General features: G+C 41.3%; 1 protein-coding gene across 1 annotated transcript in view; it reads right to left on the bottom strand.

Moving 5' to 3' along the window:
• OPN3 (opsin 3) overlaps nt 1-17,744 on the bottom strand; it is a 26,556-nt gene extending 8,812 nt beyond the window's left edge. The window contains exon 1 of the mRNA XM_052806482.1: nt 17,324-17,744. Coding sequence (XP_052662442.1) covers nt 17,324-17,675 — 352 coding nt within the window. The 5' untranslated portion in view covers nt 17,676-17,744. The remainder of the gene's footprint in view (nt 1-17,323) is intronic.
• Between the last annotated feature and the right edge of the window lie 385 nt (nt 17,745-18,129).

The following is an 18,129-nucleotide window of genomic DNA, read 5'->3' as shown; positions in this document are numbered from 1 at the left end:
TCATGCTCCAAGTTCTGGGGGGTTTTTTCAGGCAATTTTTGTGGGGTTTTTTGTTGTTGTTGGGTTGGTTGGGGGTTTGGGGGGGGGGGTGGTTTGTTGTTGTTGTTGTTGTTTGGGGTTTTTTGTTCGTTTGGTTTTGGTTTTTTTTTTTTGGGGGGGGGGGGGTAAGAAAAAGCTGCCATATAAAAATGAGATAATTGGCAATAACAAAGTCTGTTAGAAACCTAGGGAATTCAAAGTTGAGACTGAAGTCAAAGAAAGCCTTCAACAACTGAAAGCATATATATGCACCTTTAGCGTGAGCAAAATGACTAGGAAAATTCCAGCTTAGTTCAAGATTTCCTGGAAGTCTTTGCATTCCAAAGAACAACCAGGAAAACAAAGTGTTACATTGCTGAAGGAGAAGACACTGGGCTGTTTTGAGTGTCCTTTCCTATCTTGCTGCTATCATAAAAAATATCACAGTCTTTGTTTCAATTATTTGTGCACTCTCTTCCTTTTCTGTCCACCTCAACCCCACTACACACTTATTATCGTGTTATGACAGAAATCACAGATTATTTTCAGTTCTCAGCATTACCCTATACAGACACTTTTATAATTAATGAAGTCAAGGCAATTCTGTCTTGATTAGGATATAAGGATTTCTGTTTCAATGGTCTGTGAAATTTGATGATCAAAAACCAAATTGCCCATCAGGCACGCTTCAGTCTCCTGAAATCTGTTATGATTCAGTCATCAAGCTCATATACACAACCTCTTAAGCAACAAAAGGGTGTATTTCACAGCACTCTGTGGTTATACAAATATGTGTCTAAATTTGTGTACGTTTTATGTAATGTGAAGCACAAGTATTTTGTCATGCATACACACAGCATTTCATTTTTTCAAGTACATTCATATCTGTCATAACATGCATTTATATAGTTGTGAAGAGGTTAAACACACAGATTTCACTGCCAAAGAGAGAAAAAACATCATATCCAACAGAAACCTTCAAAGGATATCACAGATATCTGATCTCACTTTGAGAAAAGGATAAGCATTTAAGGAAGACAAATTAACAATAGCACACTCAAGCACCAGCAATGTGGATTTTAAGAAGGCAACTAAGAATAACAAAATCTAGAGCAACACATAGCCTCTGTGTCAAGGCATTCAACTGCAAAACCAGCATATTATTAACTGAGTACCTCACAGTAGGATGCTTTAAGATCTTTAAGAAAGTTACTTTATCCTACAAGTATTAGAGGATCCCTTTTTACAGGTGATGAGTTTAGAAAGCTTTCTTGATCAACAAGAAGGATTTCCCACTCTAAAGGAAAATGTGCCACATTCTTGTCATGGCTTTCTTCAAAATGAAACAATTTTTAAAAACTGTTTTTAGTATGTACATTTTTTGCCAGTGTTATCTTTAAACCTTCATCACAAAGAGAAATAGATATTGCTGGGCATGCAGAAGGCAAGGCATAGTGCTTTCACAGTTAGTTTTACATAGATTTGTGGGGGTTTTTTCTGGTATAAGTCATCGCTATAGAATTTCTTTTCATGGCTTGAAAGAGAAATTGGACTAGCAAACATGGACTAGAGGGTTTCCAAAAGACTTAAGGTTTGATTGGTTGGTGGTTGTTTTTTGGGGTTTTGGGGGGTTTTTGTTTGTTTTTTGTTTTTTTCAAATGAAGTTAATAGGAAGTCCTTCATGCCCTTTTTCAGGACCTAACATGCTGAGAATACATTGAACAATGTGGACTAAGCAAGACCTTAGCAGGAATCAGAAAATAATTACAGAATTATACAGGTACTATTCTACACTTACACTAGCTCAGGTAAATGCTTTATACAATCAAATGCAGTCTACTTCCTGAACAGAAAGTAAGGCAAGAAGTTCACCTCCCATTTCTCTGTGCCCAAAGATTAGGAATTACAAAATTTTACCTGATGGTTATTAAAATCATCAGACATGCTTATGGAGGAAAATTCACTTCACTCAACTGTAGGCTCAGTTTGCTTACATAGTGCACTGAGGCTTTGCAATCAGTGGAGAGAAAGAACAGCTCTTCAGGGTGGCGAGTCAGAATTCCTAAGTTAACCTCCTGCTCTTTACAACCTTCCTTCTCCCTACAATGGTATTCAATGGCTAATGTCCCTGTGCACTCTTAATATTTCCCTATCAATTTTTATATTGAGTACTGAATTCTGGCCATGACAAAGTAATCAAAAGCACATACGCTTGGTTGAAAGTACAGGTGTTCAGAAGCAATAATTTACTGAGTCCTTGACATTCTCATGGAAGTCACTGGAAGCTCAATATCTCTAAAAATTGGTACTTACACATAGATCTTTGAACAGTTTTAGATCAAGCCCCCTTCAGTTGGAAACCAGTGCTCTTTAAAGGGATACTTGAGTTTTCTACCTGAACCATAAAAGGGACCTTGACCTTGGTTAGCCCATTGGGCAGGATGTACTGAAATGCAAATCCCTGTTCTCTTGGTATTCAAGAAGTGTCTGGTAGCACGCAGGCATGAGGCAAGAAATGCAGGTCACAGCATATTACAGTAAATTCCTCTTTGATGCAGGATCTCTACTGTAACAAGGTCAGAGCTGTAAGAGTAGAGGTTGAAGTAGTTAACCATAAAAACAGAAACTGGAAACAAAATGCCTTTGAAGGATAAGACAAAATATAAGGAATTTTGTCCAAAAAAAAGCCTCTTATGTGCTGTGAAGCAATGGCTGCCTGTTTATTTGTGGTAGATGACATGCAGAAATACCTGTAAGAACAGGAATACCGAGATCTGTCCTAAGGAGATGAGTTTTAAAAATGTGTATTAGAAAGATGAAGTCCATAACTAGGGGAAAAAAAACCGCATTAATTCTGGTAGAGGGCGCTGTAGATAATGCTGTTTAAGAATCACTTTGGTTTTGTCATTTTTGTTACTTCTACAGTGGGCTACATGACAGAGGAATTCATAAGAAAACAAAATTTCAGTGTGCTCAATGGGTAGAAGCTATCTTTAGAGTGTGCATCACACCTAAACAAACATGTTTTTAAATGGGCAGATAAGTACCTTTTAACTCTCAGGTGAGGGATTACCAATAAACTACTTTTACTGAATGAGTGGAATTGAACTACAGGCAGCATTTCTCAGCATTCAGACATTGCTGAGTGGAACAGAAATAGCCAGAGGAACAACTTCTGAGCAGTATCATCAGCATTTCAGAAACTATTTAGTGTCACAGGAATCTCTAAGATTGCACTGCTTTTTTTGCCCTCCCCCCCTTTAACGTTACAAAAAAAGTATGAAAAAAAGGTGTATGAAATACTACTATACTCCCACAGAATGCAAATAACTTTGTTAAAGTTGCAAATTTGATTGTCCATCTTTTTAATATAGAAATTCTATAAAGTAACTCTCATGACTTAAGTTAAACACCCATTACTCCATAAGAATCTAGTTGGTCCATATACTTGACATTAATCCCAGGCCTTGGGAACAAAAATCCAGGTTGATGCACACACAGACCCACCGTCTGTGAAGGAAGAGGTGGTATGTGAACTATTACAAGAGCTTGACCCCTATGAATCAATATGCTCTAACGTTATCCACCCAAGGGTGTTATGAGAAGTGGCTGACATCGCTGCAAGGCCACTCTCTATAATCATTGAGGGGTTGTGGAGATTGGGGGATGTCCCAGAAGACTGGAAGAAGGCTAATGTCACCCCCATCTACAAGAAGGGCTTAAAGGAGGATCCAGGAAATTAGAGGCCCATCAGTCTTACTTCAGTCCCTGAGAAGGTTGTGGAACGAATCCTCCTGGGGGCTATCGCAAGTCAAATGAAGCACATAATTGCAAAAAGACAGCACGGATGCACCAAGGGCAAATTGTGCCTGACAACCCTGATTGCCTTCTACAACAAAGTAACCTGCTCGGTTGATGTGGGGCGAGCAGTGGACATTGTCTACCTGGATTTCTCCCACAGCTTTTGATATGGTTTCCCACAGCCTCCTCCTTGAAAAACTAATGCTTTACAGTCTAGACAAGTGGTCTGTGTGGTGGGTGGGGAACTGGCTGACGGGCCACACCCAGAGGGTGGTGGTAAATGGCTCCTTCTCAAACTGGCAACCTGTCACAAGTGGGGTCCTCCAGGGATTGATAGTGGGCACAACACTGTTTAATATCTTCTTAAGTGATCTGGATGATGGGATCAAGTGTACCCTGATGAAGTTTGCCAATGATACCAAACCAAGTGGGGAAGTGGACACTTCAGAAGGGAGAGCTGTCCTGCAGGAAGACCTGGATGGACTGGAAGAGTGGGCTAACAAGAACCTTATGAAGTTCAACAAGGACAAGTGTAAGGTCTTACACCTGGGAAAACATAATCCAGGAGTGCAACACAGGCTGGGATCTACCCAGCTGGGGAGCAGCTCTGTGGAAAAGGACCTGGGGGTCCTGGTGGACAAGTTCAATATGAGTGAACAGTGTGCTGCTGTGGCAAAGAAAGCCAAGAGGATGCTGGCTTGCATCAATAAGGGCATCACCAGCAGAGATAAAGAAGTCATTATCCCACTCTACTCAGCTCTTGTCAGGCCACACCTGGAATACTGTGTTCAGTTTCAGTCCCTGCTATGCAAAAAAAAGATGTGGACAGGCTGGAGAGGGTTCAGAGAACGGCCACAAAGATGATCAAAGGACTGGGAAGCCTGGCATATGAGGAAAGGCTGAGAGAACTGGGTTTGTTCAGCCTTGAGAAAAGAAGGCTTAGGGGAGACCATATCACCACATTCCAGTATTTAAAGGGTGGCTACAGAGAAGATGTAGACTCCCTTTTTACAAGGAGCCACATGGAAAAGACAAGGGGTAATAGGTACAAGTTACTCCTGGGGAGATTCCAATTGGACACAAGCAGAGAGTTTTTCACAATGAGAACAATCAGCCATCGGAATAATCTCACCAGGGAAGTGGTGGATTCCCCAACATTGGACACTTAAGATTCAGCTGGACAGGGTGCTGGGCCATCTTGTCTAGACTGTGGTTTTGCCAAGAAAGGTTGGACCAGATGATCCCTGAGGTCCCTTCTTCCAATCTGGTATTCTATGATTCTATGAATATCTTTATTAGTATACTGTATGATTTGATGCCTTTTTTCAAAAAGAAATAAAGCTTGCAAAAATCTGTACAAGATAAAACTTATCTTGGTTTTACTGTATAAAGTCTGTGCAATTTGAAGGTTAAGCCTGTGATTTCAAGGTTTCAAACGTTATTACCGCAAGTTGTTTAAGCCCTCAAAATACAAGCAGCTGCACAACTCTCAGCTATACTACAAACTGGGGAGCTCTTGCTTTTGATAGAAATAATGACTGTAATTCTTGGCAACATTTTTCCAGCTTGTAAAAGTTTCAACTATTTCTTTTTATACTTTAGAGTTAGGAATAAAAAAACTCAACTGGTAGAATCTTCAAAACTGTCAAAATTACTTAGGAGTTTGTTCCACTAAATGTCAGTGGAACCAAGGTCCAGCTTTGCACCAGGGGATGGTGGAGGTCCTTGTTTTTTAATAGGACTTCAGTACAGGCAAGGGCAAGACTAGAATAGAAAACAATTTTAATTTCCCCCACCCCCATTATGCATCTTTTCCATTCTGCATCAATATGCAACCAAAGCACATTTGATACTTCTAACAAAAACTTTGAGAAAGAAGCAGCACAGATCAGCACGTGTAACTAGAATAGCCTCATGGATACACCGTTAAAGTATGAACTGACTTTCATATCTGCGAGTGATCTGCAGCAGTGACTGGAAACCTTATATGTTATTTGAGTCTCCCAACTATTGGGAATTTCAGCTGTTCTGTGTGCACACTTTGTGGCAACAAATTCCATTACAAAGCTGCAAAGCCATAAAAGCAGAAAATGCCCAAGGGTCTCGTACAACTCTAAGCAGTAAGAGCTGGAATATGCCTGCCACCTCCACAAATAATGATATGAACTAGTAACACTCACAGTAGCAAAAATCTTGAAAAAGTCTGCTCAAACTCAACATGCCACAGTCAGTGTGTAACATGCATTTTGACAGTCTGCAGGGGTTTTTTCCGTATGCTAATAGCACTGTCAAGTTCCAACCAGGTTTCTACACAAGACAAAAGAAAAATTAATGAGTTAGTTATATCTTATTTGGGTAGTTACCTGTACCTCTGCTGCACTGATCCCAAGGATAGAAAATTTATTCTCAAATGAAGAAATTATAATTAAATGAGAAGCACAGAAGGGAGAATTTATACATTTTGGTAGGTGAAATTAATTCAATTACAGATTAGCTCTGATGTCAAGGGATGGTTTCAAGCAGCATTTGTGACATATTGAACATCCTAGAGAGTACTGCTAGAATTTTACAGCTCTTTGTTATGATTAACAAATGGAAGAGTTGCATTTCCTTTTGAGATTATTTTAAGTTAGTTGCTTTTTTCTCCGTGGTAATGTAGGATTCTGTTAAATCTGCTCTAGTAACCTATTAATGCCAAGAACAAGATAGCCAACAAATATGACATATAAAGATGCAGCTACAGAATAATTGTTCAACCTACATATAAAGTCATAGCTTTCATGAAGTAAACCAGAGCTTTTCACAAGACCTATCTAGATGCACAGTTCAAAGGGTTCAGTAAGAAGTCATTCATTTTGAAGTCACTCACAAATGGATTTAAGTGCTCATTTCTTAAAGGGCCTGCTTCTAATAAATTCCTGCCCCAGCAGACTTATTTGTAGAGGTCTAGAAGTCAAATCTTCAATCAGACTTTCCATCTTTAAAGAAAATAGTTTCTGAATCAATAACTATCAAATAAGCTTGCAATGTACATGCTTATCAGTTTGCCCTTGAAGCTAAAGCTGTTATATCAAAATAATTTCCATAAAAGCTAATCCTCTAGATTGATGTTTTGTTCTGCAAGATAACTAGCAGAAGTGTAAAAGTGGTTTCAGATACACAGTTAAAGCTTGAAACAAATAGATGAAAATTCACCTTTGTGTCATAGCTGCATTAGATATAGTGTATATTTGCTTGTTGCCCAGATTTTTCCCAGCAAATGTCAATGAAGCCATAGAAAAGGCCAAGTGAAGTTCATTATGGTCCACTGCAAACAGTTCACGAGTGAATCCTGGAGTCTTCAAGCAAAAGCCATATTAAACATTAATGGAGCCTCTGTACATAAGGCCTTCATCCATTATTCACTTTAAATTTTAACCCAAAGCTTTCAGAATTATTTCATTCTAAAGATCTCCCTTTTCTATACTAGGCTCCACTTCAATATCTTTCAATCATCTTTCCACTGTTAGTGATTTCTTTTTTTAAAACATTGTTTCATCACAAAGTTTATCTTGCATCCGAACAGGTCACTCTTTATGGCCAGCTCACAGTTCTGTATCTTTGCCCAACATTAACACTAAATGCTTATGTCAGGAAGGATGGAGGTAATGGTTAAGGGGCTTAAATGCAGGATTGTGTACAAAGCAATACAAAAGCACTGGTCATTAGTGGTTTGGCTAAACCTGTTAAATCATCTCAGTAAGACATACATCTGAAATATAATGCATGTGGCAGATCTGATGGGATATCTATGCTGGGCATTAAAGATTCTCTGCTTTTTCTGTGGTCATTAAGCCTTCTTGGCATAACCTATATTTAAAAACAATTAGGGGTAACATACAACTGTAGCAACCTTGATTTTCAAACACTATGCAAGCCTCCATAAAGACCATAATTTAGTTTGGACGATATTCATATTTAAATTAGAGGAAAAAGTGGTCTTACTTGCTATACCCTTCTTTTGTCTACTCACTGAACTTCTAGGCAAATTTGAGCAGTAGCAGCATGGTATTAATTTATCTACTTCCAGTCATAGTTGCATATTCAGATCAAAAATTACAAAGAAACTTGAAAGTTTGGTTCTACTGTAAAAAATAATAAATTCCCAAAGCTGACCCGAGTTAGCTAATTCAGGTTAAAACAGAAGTAAAAACATTTTAATTTGCATTAGCAATCGGAATTCCACACTATAGATAAGTGTTGAAAACAACTTACTAACAAGAATGAAAAATATAACCTTCCTGTTACAAATTTCATGGAGAAAAATACAGATTTATTCCCCCCCAGTATGGCTTAATTCTTAACATTGATTTCTTCATGTTGACTGTAGCTGTGATGTTGAGCTTCAAAACAATCCCAGAACTTTAACACTAAAGAACAGGTGTAAGTGTTCTCTAACTACTCATATGCTAAATAAAGCACAGAAGGCTGGTAAGCATGAACCTGGCAACACTGTGGTAACTATCCCTGGCATCTCATGCTGTGAAATTAAGTAATTTATGAGACTCCATATCCTGTGAGGTTGAGGCTCTCTGAGGCAGGGGAGGAGGGGGAAGGTGGTGGTTGTGTGTTGTCCTCAATGTTATCTCATAACAAATAGTTGCAGGTGTCTGGTATTTAGCTTTATGCTGGCTAAGTCAGCGACTTCAGGGTCTCTTTCATATGTGACACTCTAGTATGAATCATCTCTTTGCAAGGCTAGGTCCTGGATATTTCACATAAGCTGATGGAATATCCTTCAGGTATATAACATGTCTGGCCTGATGCCACAATTCCCTCACAGTGCTGCGCTGGCACTTTCTGAGTGGAGCCATACCCTTGTGGAACAGTAGGAGCCAACTCCCAAAATTTTTAGCTGATATGGCAGGAATAAGAAAAAGGAACCCTCTACACAGTGTTACCTAGAGCAGACACACACACAAAAAAATCTCATATAAGTAGAATATTTGTCACTCTCTCAAAGATTCTCTTAAGTCTGTTTTCAGAGCCATCCCTGTCAATCTCCCCACTTGCACACATAAGCCTGTCTTGTCCTCTATATTCCTCCATCTTCGGTATCTCTTTTTAAATCCTGCTGCCTATAAACACATTATTTCATATCACACATTTTGGTGGGAAAGGATGGGAATACATGGCAGTAGCAAGTACAACTACTGGGTTTCTTCTTTGCATGCTCAGAAATCAAATTGAAAGGCAAATCTACAACCATAAAGAATCTCAAGTCACAACTACCATTAAAGAAGTGAGAATACAGTCCATTCATCCACGGACAACAAAACCTGAAGCATCTAATACATATGCCGATTGAGATATCTGTCACTGCTCCTACATGCCACTTTCTGGTGCCAGTCCTTTGAATAAATTGGCCTATTAGCACCCCTGTGAAGCAACCATGAATCTTTTGTTTCAAGCCACTATAAATTAAAGAGGACCCCATCTTTACTTTACCCCATTTACTCTCTCCCCTCCTCCCTGTTCCCCTGCAGTACATTGATTTTGGGTCAGTTTTGGTTGGCTGGTAAATGGCAGGTAACAATGCCCATTCTAACTACAGAATGTACAGTGTTACTTAAGTCAAATCTTGGCAGAGACTTGCCAAGAGCACACAGATGCAAGGCTTCTTGTGCTGTCCCCACAGAAATGCAGTGCTTTGCATAATGCCATACACTTTGGTTGCAGTTCTTACCAGGAAGAACCTTGCTTTTTTTAGCCCACTACATACTCACATCATGCATGTTCTTGTGCTGCTTCCAGCTACCTCATATATGATTTATGCATATGGATGGCTCCATTTTCCATGTACGATTCAGTTTTTGTGGCCTAGAGCAGAGTAAAGCACTGAATTTTACACACCACACCACCCCCACCCCCCCCAAGCAGCTTTTCTGGAAATTATTTAGATTTCATTCCAAGTGAGTTGCATATTTTAATATGATTAAATATGTGCTGATTAAAAAAAAAAAAAATCTGTTACAGAAAGCCATTATGGTTATTGTTTGGATATTAGCCCCTGAAACAAGAACCTGTACTTTTCTTCAAGCAAGGGAGAGGCAAATATGGGAATTCATTACTTTACTAAGAGTCAAAAATATGCATTTCAAAACAATTTTTAGTTTTTACCTGAAACAAATTTTGTTATGCTTAAAGCTTCTTGAGATACTCAAGATCTATGTATTTTGATTCAAGACTAAGGCCCAAGATTCTGAGGGGTGATCTACTCTACTAGCAAATCAGTCTTCCTAACTCTTTCTGAAAGACTTGACTGCTCAGTGTTTACTGATAATCCTTGTTTGATCTATAGATTTTCATCTCAGAGGATACTCCTGTCTGTAACTACTGATTATAAACATAAACACTCTTTGTGTTTAGGAACTACAGATGCTAGTTTGAGCTCGATTTAAGCCTGGGCAATTACCCTAGCATGAATGACATCATTCCTATTTAAGCTGCCTAGGTCAGATGTAGCAAAAGAAAAGTGTCATCTTGTTTAAGCCATTAGCATGCAATTTCTATGTTGCAACTCTTCCTCCAGTAGCCAGCCATTCAGAGTCAGGGAGGAATGATAAACTATTTCTTGTTGTTTGGGTTTTTTGAAAGAAAATTCTCAGTTTTGCCATTTTTTATTATTTTCCTACTGAAATACTGCATTTGGTGTAGATTTGATTATGTCTAATATGTGATAATTATTTCTTCTGTACTCTGGGTTTTCCAGGAGTCATATTAGTCTGGATACATCATTAAATACTTCAAACTACACAGTGTAGGTCATCAAGGAGAAGAGGGTGAAACACATCTGAGCAGCAGTGCATTGTCCCATTAGATGTGTATATTCTGACTTTATAATCCTTAATTAGAACAAAAACACTGCAACAGCTTAAGAACAGAAGTGTTAGTTTCAACTAGTTCTAACAACCACAATTGCTTCTGCCCTCTCCATGCAATATACAATTTACTTGCATGGTTCACCATACTGCTCCCCCCAAAACATGGCTTGTAATTTGGACAGAGGGGGGGTATCAGGTATGTATGTATTCCTGAAGAGTGAGCATCTCTACAGAGCAACTACAACATAATGTAGCAAATGAGATTCAACCTTGAGACAGACCACAACTTCTGTCAAAGGACATATTTTCTATATCAATTAATCTTTGACCTACATCCAAGTGCTGACTTACTATTTTGCATACCTAATCAGAGGGGAAAGCCACTCTTCTGCAATCCCTCCTCACCCCCTTCATGTTTGAAAAACTAGACAGCAGCAATTTAGTAGAAGCAACTTCTTGTCCATGGCAAGACAAGGTATATTGCACTCTGTAGTTTTGCATTGCAAAATACACAAGCAGTCTATTTGAATTCAGCAATTAAGTGTTACAATACGTTTTAGGCAACAGCTATGTATCACTTCTAATTTTTCAACAAATTTTAGCATCCACAGTCAAATCTAAGTAGATGAAAATCACTTCTCCTAAACACAATAGACTTCAAGTATATTTTATATACACCTCTCCTATAAAACTACAGTGGAATTAATCACCTCTTCCACATTCAATCCTGCAAGTGATTAATTCACTTCAAAAAAACCTGCTAAAGCTGAAAGCATGCTGATTGAGTCTCCAGCTGTCTATAACCCAATATCCTAAAACTGCCTGCTGAGTAACCACAGAAAACGCTTTTAGTGATATTAAATCAGCACATATAACATACATTGGTAATGCAAGAGGGTGGCACAGAGCATCATTCTTTCAGTGTGCAGAGAAGAGCCTTAGATGAAGTAGCTAACAATTATATACAGATAAATGTTTTTGCTTTGTTTTAAAATAGGCTGTAACCAAAGCCAGGTTCACAGGACAGTCTCTGGCAATTAATCCTTACTTCAGTATCGTGTGTGTGTGAGAAGGGGGAGGAAATCAGCTTGCCTTAAAATAAATAAATAAAATAACCTTAGCTGTACACTCTGCAGCATTTCACAGAAAAGTACAGTCTGTAAAACCACTTACATATCTTCCCATCCTCCAGTTCACGTTACTGAAAGAGAGTATACACCTGGATCTCAACATTTACTTGGTAGCTCATCAAGATCTAGCTGCTGTATACCAATGGTGACTTGTCCAGAAGGGTCATAATACTTTCAATTAATTTGAAATTACAAGCTGCCAGTGTTTATTTACCCTTATGAGAACAACTTACAGTTAGGAAAGACAGAGGTCTCTAATCACACTTCAGTAACACTAGCCTTTCAATCACAAACAATTGAGCTTTAATAATATAAAGCCTACCCAGAGCACACCTTTACTATGCAATCTTCTGTCAAGAGACTGCCTCAGATACATGATTTTGGTTCCTGTTCCTCAAGACCATTCATCAACCAGTTTTTCCACTCCTTTCTTCCCTTGCTCAACTAAACACATAGAAAGCATTAGAAGAACACTACTCGCAGATGGTTTAGTTCCCATTTCTTGTAGCTGAAGTGATTTATGCTTGAGGTACATATGTATGTTCCACATGATCAGACTAGCTTACTTCTGAACTCTCAGGGCCTATTGCTATGTACAGAAGGCATTAAAGCAGACATCCACTGCCTGTGGATGGGCAGGATACAAACTTCTCTTGTGCACACCAAGTTCTGCAACCGTCACTGTCATTTTAAAAAAATCTTGTTTGTTTGTGAAAGCCCTGAGCCTGTATTCCACAATTAAACAAATTCTTGCTTCAGGTAAGAGGGTATCCATGTCTGTCAACAAAGACATTTGGGTATGTTTAGCTGCCAGGTGTCTTCTTTAGCAATTACACCCAAAAACCTATGCTTTCAGTGATAGACAGCAAACCTCCCAGATATGAGTTGTATTACTTGATCAGATAGAGATCTGTGTAATCTCTTTACTACTTGCAGCTTGGTTGACTACAGACAGGGAAAGTGTTACAAGCTTTTACATAAAGAGAGAGTGGCAGACTCAGCGAGACCAGGATAGAGTTGACTGCACACCTCCATGGAAAGGTGACCCTTACGGTTTAAAAACATCACTTAATTGAAGTAGCTACCATATTCCATCAGGATATATCACCTGTTAAAACATAAATACTAGAACTGAATATAACTAAATTACATAGGGATTACTGTCTAAGTCAGACAACCACGTCATCAAAGCTTAGACTAAGACTTGTCAGTCATCTGATCTATGTCGTTTTCACCACACTAGTATATGGAGTGCTAAGAATGGCTTTGTAACAGCAAAGAGAAGCTCTTTTTACGGCCTCTGTTGTGAAGACATATGTACCTAAACTGTATCTTGACTTCAGAATCTAATGAATAAAAGAAAACTGGGATTGTTACTTGTGTGACAAGGACAGATCTTCAGTAGTCAAAATGACCAGGTTTGCACCACAGCAAGCAGATCTCTGCACATTCTAAAGGCTCAGTGAAAAGTTTTCAAGTCCCAGAAAAAATAGCCAGCAGTAGCATGAACAGAAAGTTCTGAGCTGTCAGAGCTGCAACACAAGAAGCAGATATTACTACATGGACTTGCCCAACAATAAAGTTACAATAATGCAGAAGTAGACTATTGCAAGGAACACAAAAAATAGCCATTCATTCCTAGACAATCTCCAGTGCTGTCGCCACCTTCAACTAAAAAGTTTCAGAACATGAACATTTGCTTACAGTGTCAAAGTTCTGGATCTCACATGCCTCCAAACTGCTAGACTGGCTGATAAAATGAGAAGCACTTTTACCATGGAAATTTTCAGATTCTCCCATCCAAAATTGCTAGGAGAAGTGTAGAGAGGGCCCTCCTTCTCATTGGGGGCAGGCGGGGCGGGGGAAGTTGTCATCATTACATAACAAAGACTTCAGAAAATGTAGATGCTACCAGTTTATTTTAAGCACACATTCCACCTATGTATTTAATCATATTGACAGTCTTAAGAGGAACACAGAAATACCTTGATTTTGGCTTTCAAAACAGTATCAGCAAAAACATTGTAACAACACATGTGACCATTTAAAATAAAGCTGCATGATCACTGTTTTCACAGCAAGTGCTGATTATTAACTACAGTAATTGGAAAGAATCTGATTTTTAAAACTTGCTGAGAATTAACTCTGAAGTTAAAGTGAAAACCATATTTTTTTCAAAAAGCAGCTTTAATCATGTGTCCCAAACTTGTTTACTGTCAGGGGAACCTCTCATTTATAGGTCAACAGATGCAGAAGACAGCTTACACCAAGTATTGGGGCTTAGGGGCTGTTCTTCCAAGAAAAAGAGTTACATAAGGATTCTCTTCTTCGAACTTAAGATTGAACAGCCTTTGGACCTGAAGGGCTGGTACAAAAAGCTTACACTGCAATGTCCAAGTTCATACTCAAGAATGTAATTGCATAGCTGTAAATAAACAGGTTTTGGTCATCTAATGTAAAATGAGCTGGACTGGGTCCAATCCCAGCATATACCCACTGCAGTAAAGTAACCTCACAGTATTTGTTATTATTTAATAGACTCCATATCCATGGTATCAGAACTACCACCATTTTATTCTAGAATAGTCTTTATTAGGTCACTCTGGTTTACTGAGCAATTGAAAACTGCAAAGCTGAAACTACTCTACTTAGTTAATGAGAACTTCACTTTTAAAAGCTGCCAATTTTGTATGTCTTCTGATCAATGCATGTACTTTTTATTCCCAAAAGTTCCTGGGGGGAGAGGGTGGGGGAGTATCACGCTTTAAGCAGCGCTTGTACACGTATTACCTAGCAGACTTCCATTACATTACCTTCCCCACCACCCCAAGATAATAGCTGACTTGGGCTTCTATATACAAGTGTATTTATAAATATAATATCTGGGTATTCTGAATGAAATCTTCAATCAGTATCTTCACCACCACCACCAGGAAAAAAAACAAAACCAAAACCCTTTCAAATTGCTGCTCTCTTCATAGACATATTACAAAATGAAAATAGAAGCTGTGGTGGCAATAGTCCAGATGGCAAACACAGTGTGATGCTACCTGCAGGGCATCATTTTTTCCCCCTCCCCTCAGTATTGACATGCCCCTGATACCATACTCAGTTAGGTGGGGAACCACTTATCTTCACAAACAGAAAAAAAACAATCTTTCTATTTCCAGCTGAGAATATGAAAACAATACAAAATATACAAAAATGTACAAAAGGAAAGCTTAAGATTAGACATAATTTTATTAGGTAGCATCAAATTATAATAGCCAAGTTAAATATCTTCTATTACTTTACATGGCAGCTGAACAAAGTAAATTCAGGCATCAGATATTCCTGAACATTAAGTTGTGCGTTTACTCTCCACTTCCATATGACAAACTACATACAAACACACACTTTTCCAATACATCATAAAAAAAAATTCTTCCCACTGAAACACACTATGGAAGAGGAAAATAATGTGACCAAGCACAGGAAGATGTAATTTTGCAAACCGGTGGTGCTAGCTTGACTACTCTGTAGATAAGGCCCATGAATTTGCCTACATTTCTTTGGGAACAAATTTATTAAATAAAGGGATACAGGAAAGCATCAACACTGAATAGGTTTATAGTGCCAAATTAATACTCCAAAATAAACAGAAATTTAAAAAATCACATGTGATCAAGCAATTTACTTACCAATTTGTACCTCCTCATTGTTTCTACTTGTTCTATCTTTGGAAGATGGTAAGAGATTATTATAGTCTGTTTTTTAACATTACCCCTACTGTGCATCTTGATTTTTGACCCTATGCCTTCATCAAAAATAGTAAGTATAATATAAGGGATAAAGATAGGAACAGAACTATACTTCACTTCTCCTATGTAAGCTTAACGTTCAGCTGCCTGGCAGATCTGGTTGGCAGATGCTGGAGTTTCTCAAGTATTTGAACTAGCCGTGTGATATAGACAGCCTATGTTAGCTAGGTTCTCTAGCACTTTTTCTAATAACACTAACAAACAAATGTCTGACAGCTGTGCACCACAGAAATCATCCAATACCAAACTTTGCACAAATGACTAACTACATCCTACATCCACCACAGCTTCCAGGACATAAGATTTTTGCTGCACTATGCAGCAGCAGTCAAATCAATCATGAGCAACCACGCACCTTCATCCCAGCAGCCCAGCAAAGGTGGACTACAGGGCCACATGAAACAAACATTATGCAGGAAAGCTACAAAGCTTGCTAAAGACTTCAATTTGCCTTATTAGAGCCAATTTTCAGTGCATACACATTGCATGGGTGCACTGTGATCCACTCTAATTTATACACCTCTTCCAGAACAAAGGATCTGACAGAAGCTTTAGATTTGGTTACTGATCAGCCAAGCACTTACTTTCACTGTTAGAAACACAATCTTGTTCTTTTGCAGCATCCTTTATCAGTAAAGACAGAGCCATATTAACAGACTGCACATACATAGCTGGACTGCAATCTATTCTTCTGCAGGCTTCTGTAAAGGGTACGTATGAATGTCAGGAAAGAAAACAGTAAACAGCTTACAGTTTTTGAAAATGGAAGTAGCGGAAGTACTCCTCCTGCAGTGCTAAAAATCCCATTTCACGGGAACAGGTGGTTTCCCAAAAACCAACTGTGACACTGCTGTGACTGAAAGATAGTACTTGAATTTCAGATACAGATAAAGAAATTCAAGGCATTGCCACACGCTGGGCAGCTTTATAGACAGACGCGTCCGGACACCGGGGCGGCTGCACCCCTCGGGGGCAGGGGAGCACTGCCACAGGACACGGCCAGGTTCCCACCGGTGCCACCGAGGCGGGACACCGCCGACCCTACAGAGGCGTACGTGCTCCTTATCCACAGATCGCAGCGCTTCCTCATATAAAATACAATCTTTTACGCCCACGAAGTCTGCGCAACGCTCGGTCAACTCCGAGACCCCTTTCCACAACGCTGCCGTCTTTTCCCCTAAGTTTCCCGCCACACCGGCAAGGGCGGGAGGCCGAGAAACTGATTCCCGACGAATTTACTGTTTGCTCCGGACCATTCTCCTCAGCGCTGCCGACTTTCTTACCAAAACTCTGCCGTGCGGCGCCGCCGGGAGGGGGACCCCCAACCCCGGCCCCCCGCGAGCCTCCACAGCGGCGGCTCCTCACCCGCCGCCCGCCGGGCCCCGGCCCCCGGCAGGGAGAACGCCTCCTCCCGCCCCGCGCCCCGCCACGGAGGAAGGTCGGGCGGGCGGGCGGCGCCAACTGAAGCGGAACGAAGGGCTGATCAGGGGAAGAAACTCCTGGGACCGAGCTGTGAGGGACGCGGCGGTGGCTTGAGGGAGGCAGGGAGGCGACGGTTGAGGCGGGGGTACGTGACGGCTGGGGACAGGTGGGGAGGGGGGACGTGACGCGGGGCCCCCGGGGAGAGCAGGCAAGGGGAGCGAGGGCAGCCCACAGGAGGGACCCGGCGGGACAGGGAGGGACAGGAGGCGACGGTGGCCCCGTCACCCACCGAAGAGGCTGTTGCTGAAGCCGTCCCAGACGCAGCCAGCGGCGTCCCACACCCAGCGGCTCCTCAGGCAGGACATGAAGGTAAGGCTCACGCCGAAGACGGACACCAGCAGGTCGCTGAGGCTGATGTTGACGAGGAAGAGGTTGGTAGGCGTGCGGAGCCGCTTGAACTTGTAGTAGAGCACCAGCACCAGCAAGTTGTTGCACAAGCCCAGCATGCCGATGGTGGCGACGAGCAGCGCCAGCAGCTCGTAGGTGCCGGCGCTGAAGAGGGGCCGCTCGCCCGGCACCTCCTGCTCCGTCGCCGCGGGCTCCGGGCGGCTCGTCACGCCCGTGCTGTTCCCGGAGTGCATGGCTCACGGCTCAGCGCCGCTCATAGCCCAGCCGGAGCGGGACTAAGCCTCTCCACCCGTTCCTAGCCCCATCGCAGACCGCTAATGAGGGCAGGAGGAGGAGCCGCCTCCGCCTTCCCGCCCACGGAGGGCGCGCCCTCGGGTGGCTTCGCCCTTGCCTGCCCCAGGGTGGGCCGTGGGCCGTGAGCCCTGGGCCCTGCCCCCGCCCCCGCCCCCGCCCCCGCCCCCGCCCGGCAGTCAGGGAGCTGCTCCTGGCGGCGCAAAGGCTGCGCGGGCTTTCTTACCGCCGCATAACGCCTGTGTGGGTGCCGCATGGCTCCTTCTCAACGAATACCTCACCTCGCCTTCCCGCTTGCTGCGGTGAGCAGCCTGGTCGTGACTGGGATATGGCTGTCTCCCCCTCTTCCTTAAAATCCTCTGTGCGTTTTCGCTCCCTCCGGGGAGCCGCGTCCGG

The sequence above is a fragment of the Harpia harpyja genome, chromosome 13 (genome assembly GCF_026419915.1).
Source record: "Harpia harpyja isolate bHarHar1 chromosome 13, bHarHar1 primary haplotype, whole genome shotgun sequence".
NCBI classification, from domain to species: Eukaryota; Metazoa; Chordata; class Aves; order Accipitriformes; family Accipitridae; genus Harpia; species Harpia harpyja.
The sequence above is the reverse complement of the archived record's forward strand: the minus strand, read 5'-3'. Positions and strand labels throughout refer to the sequence as shown.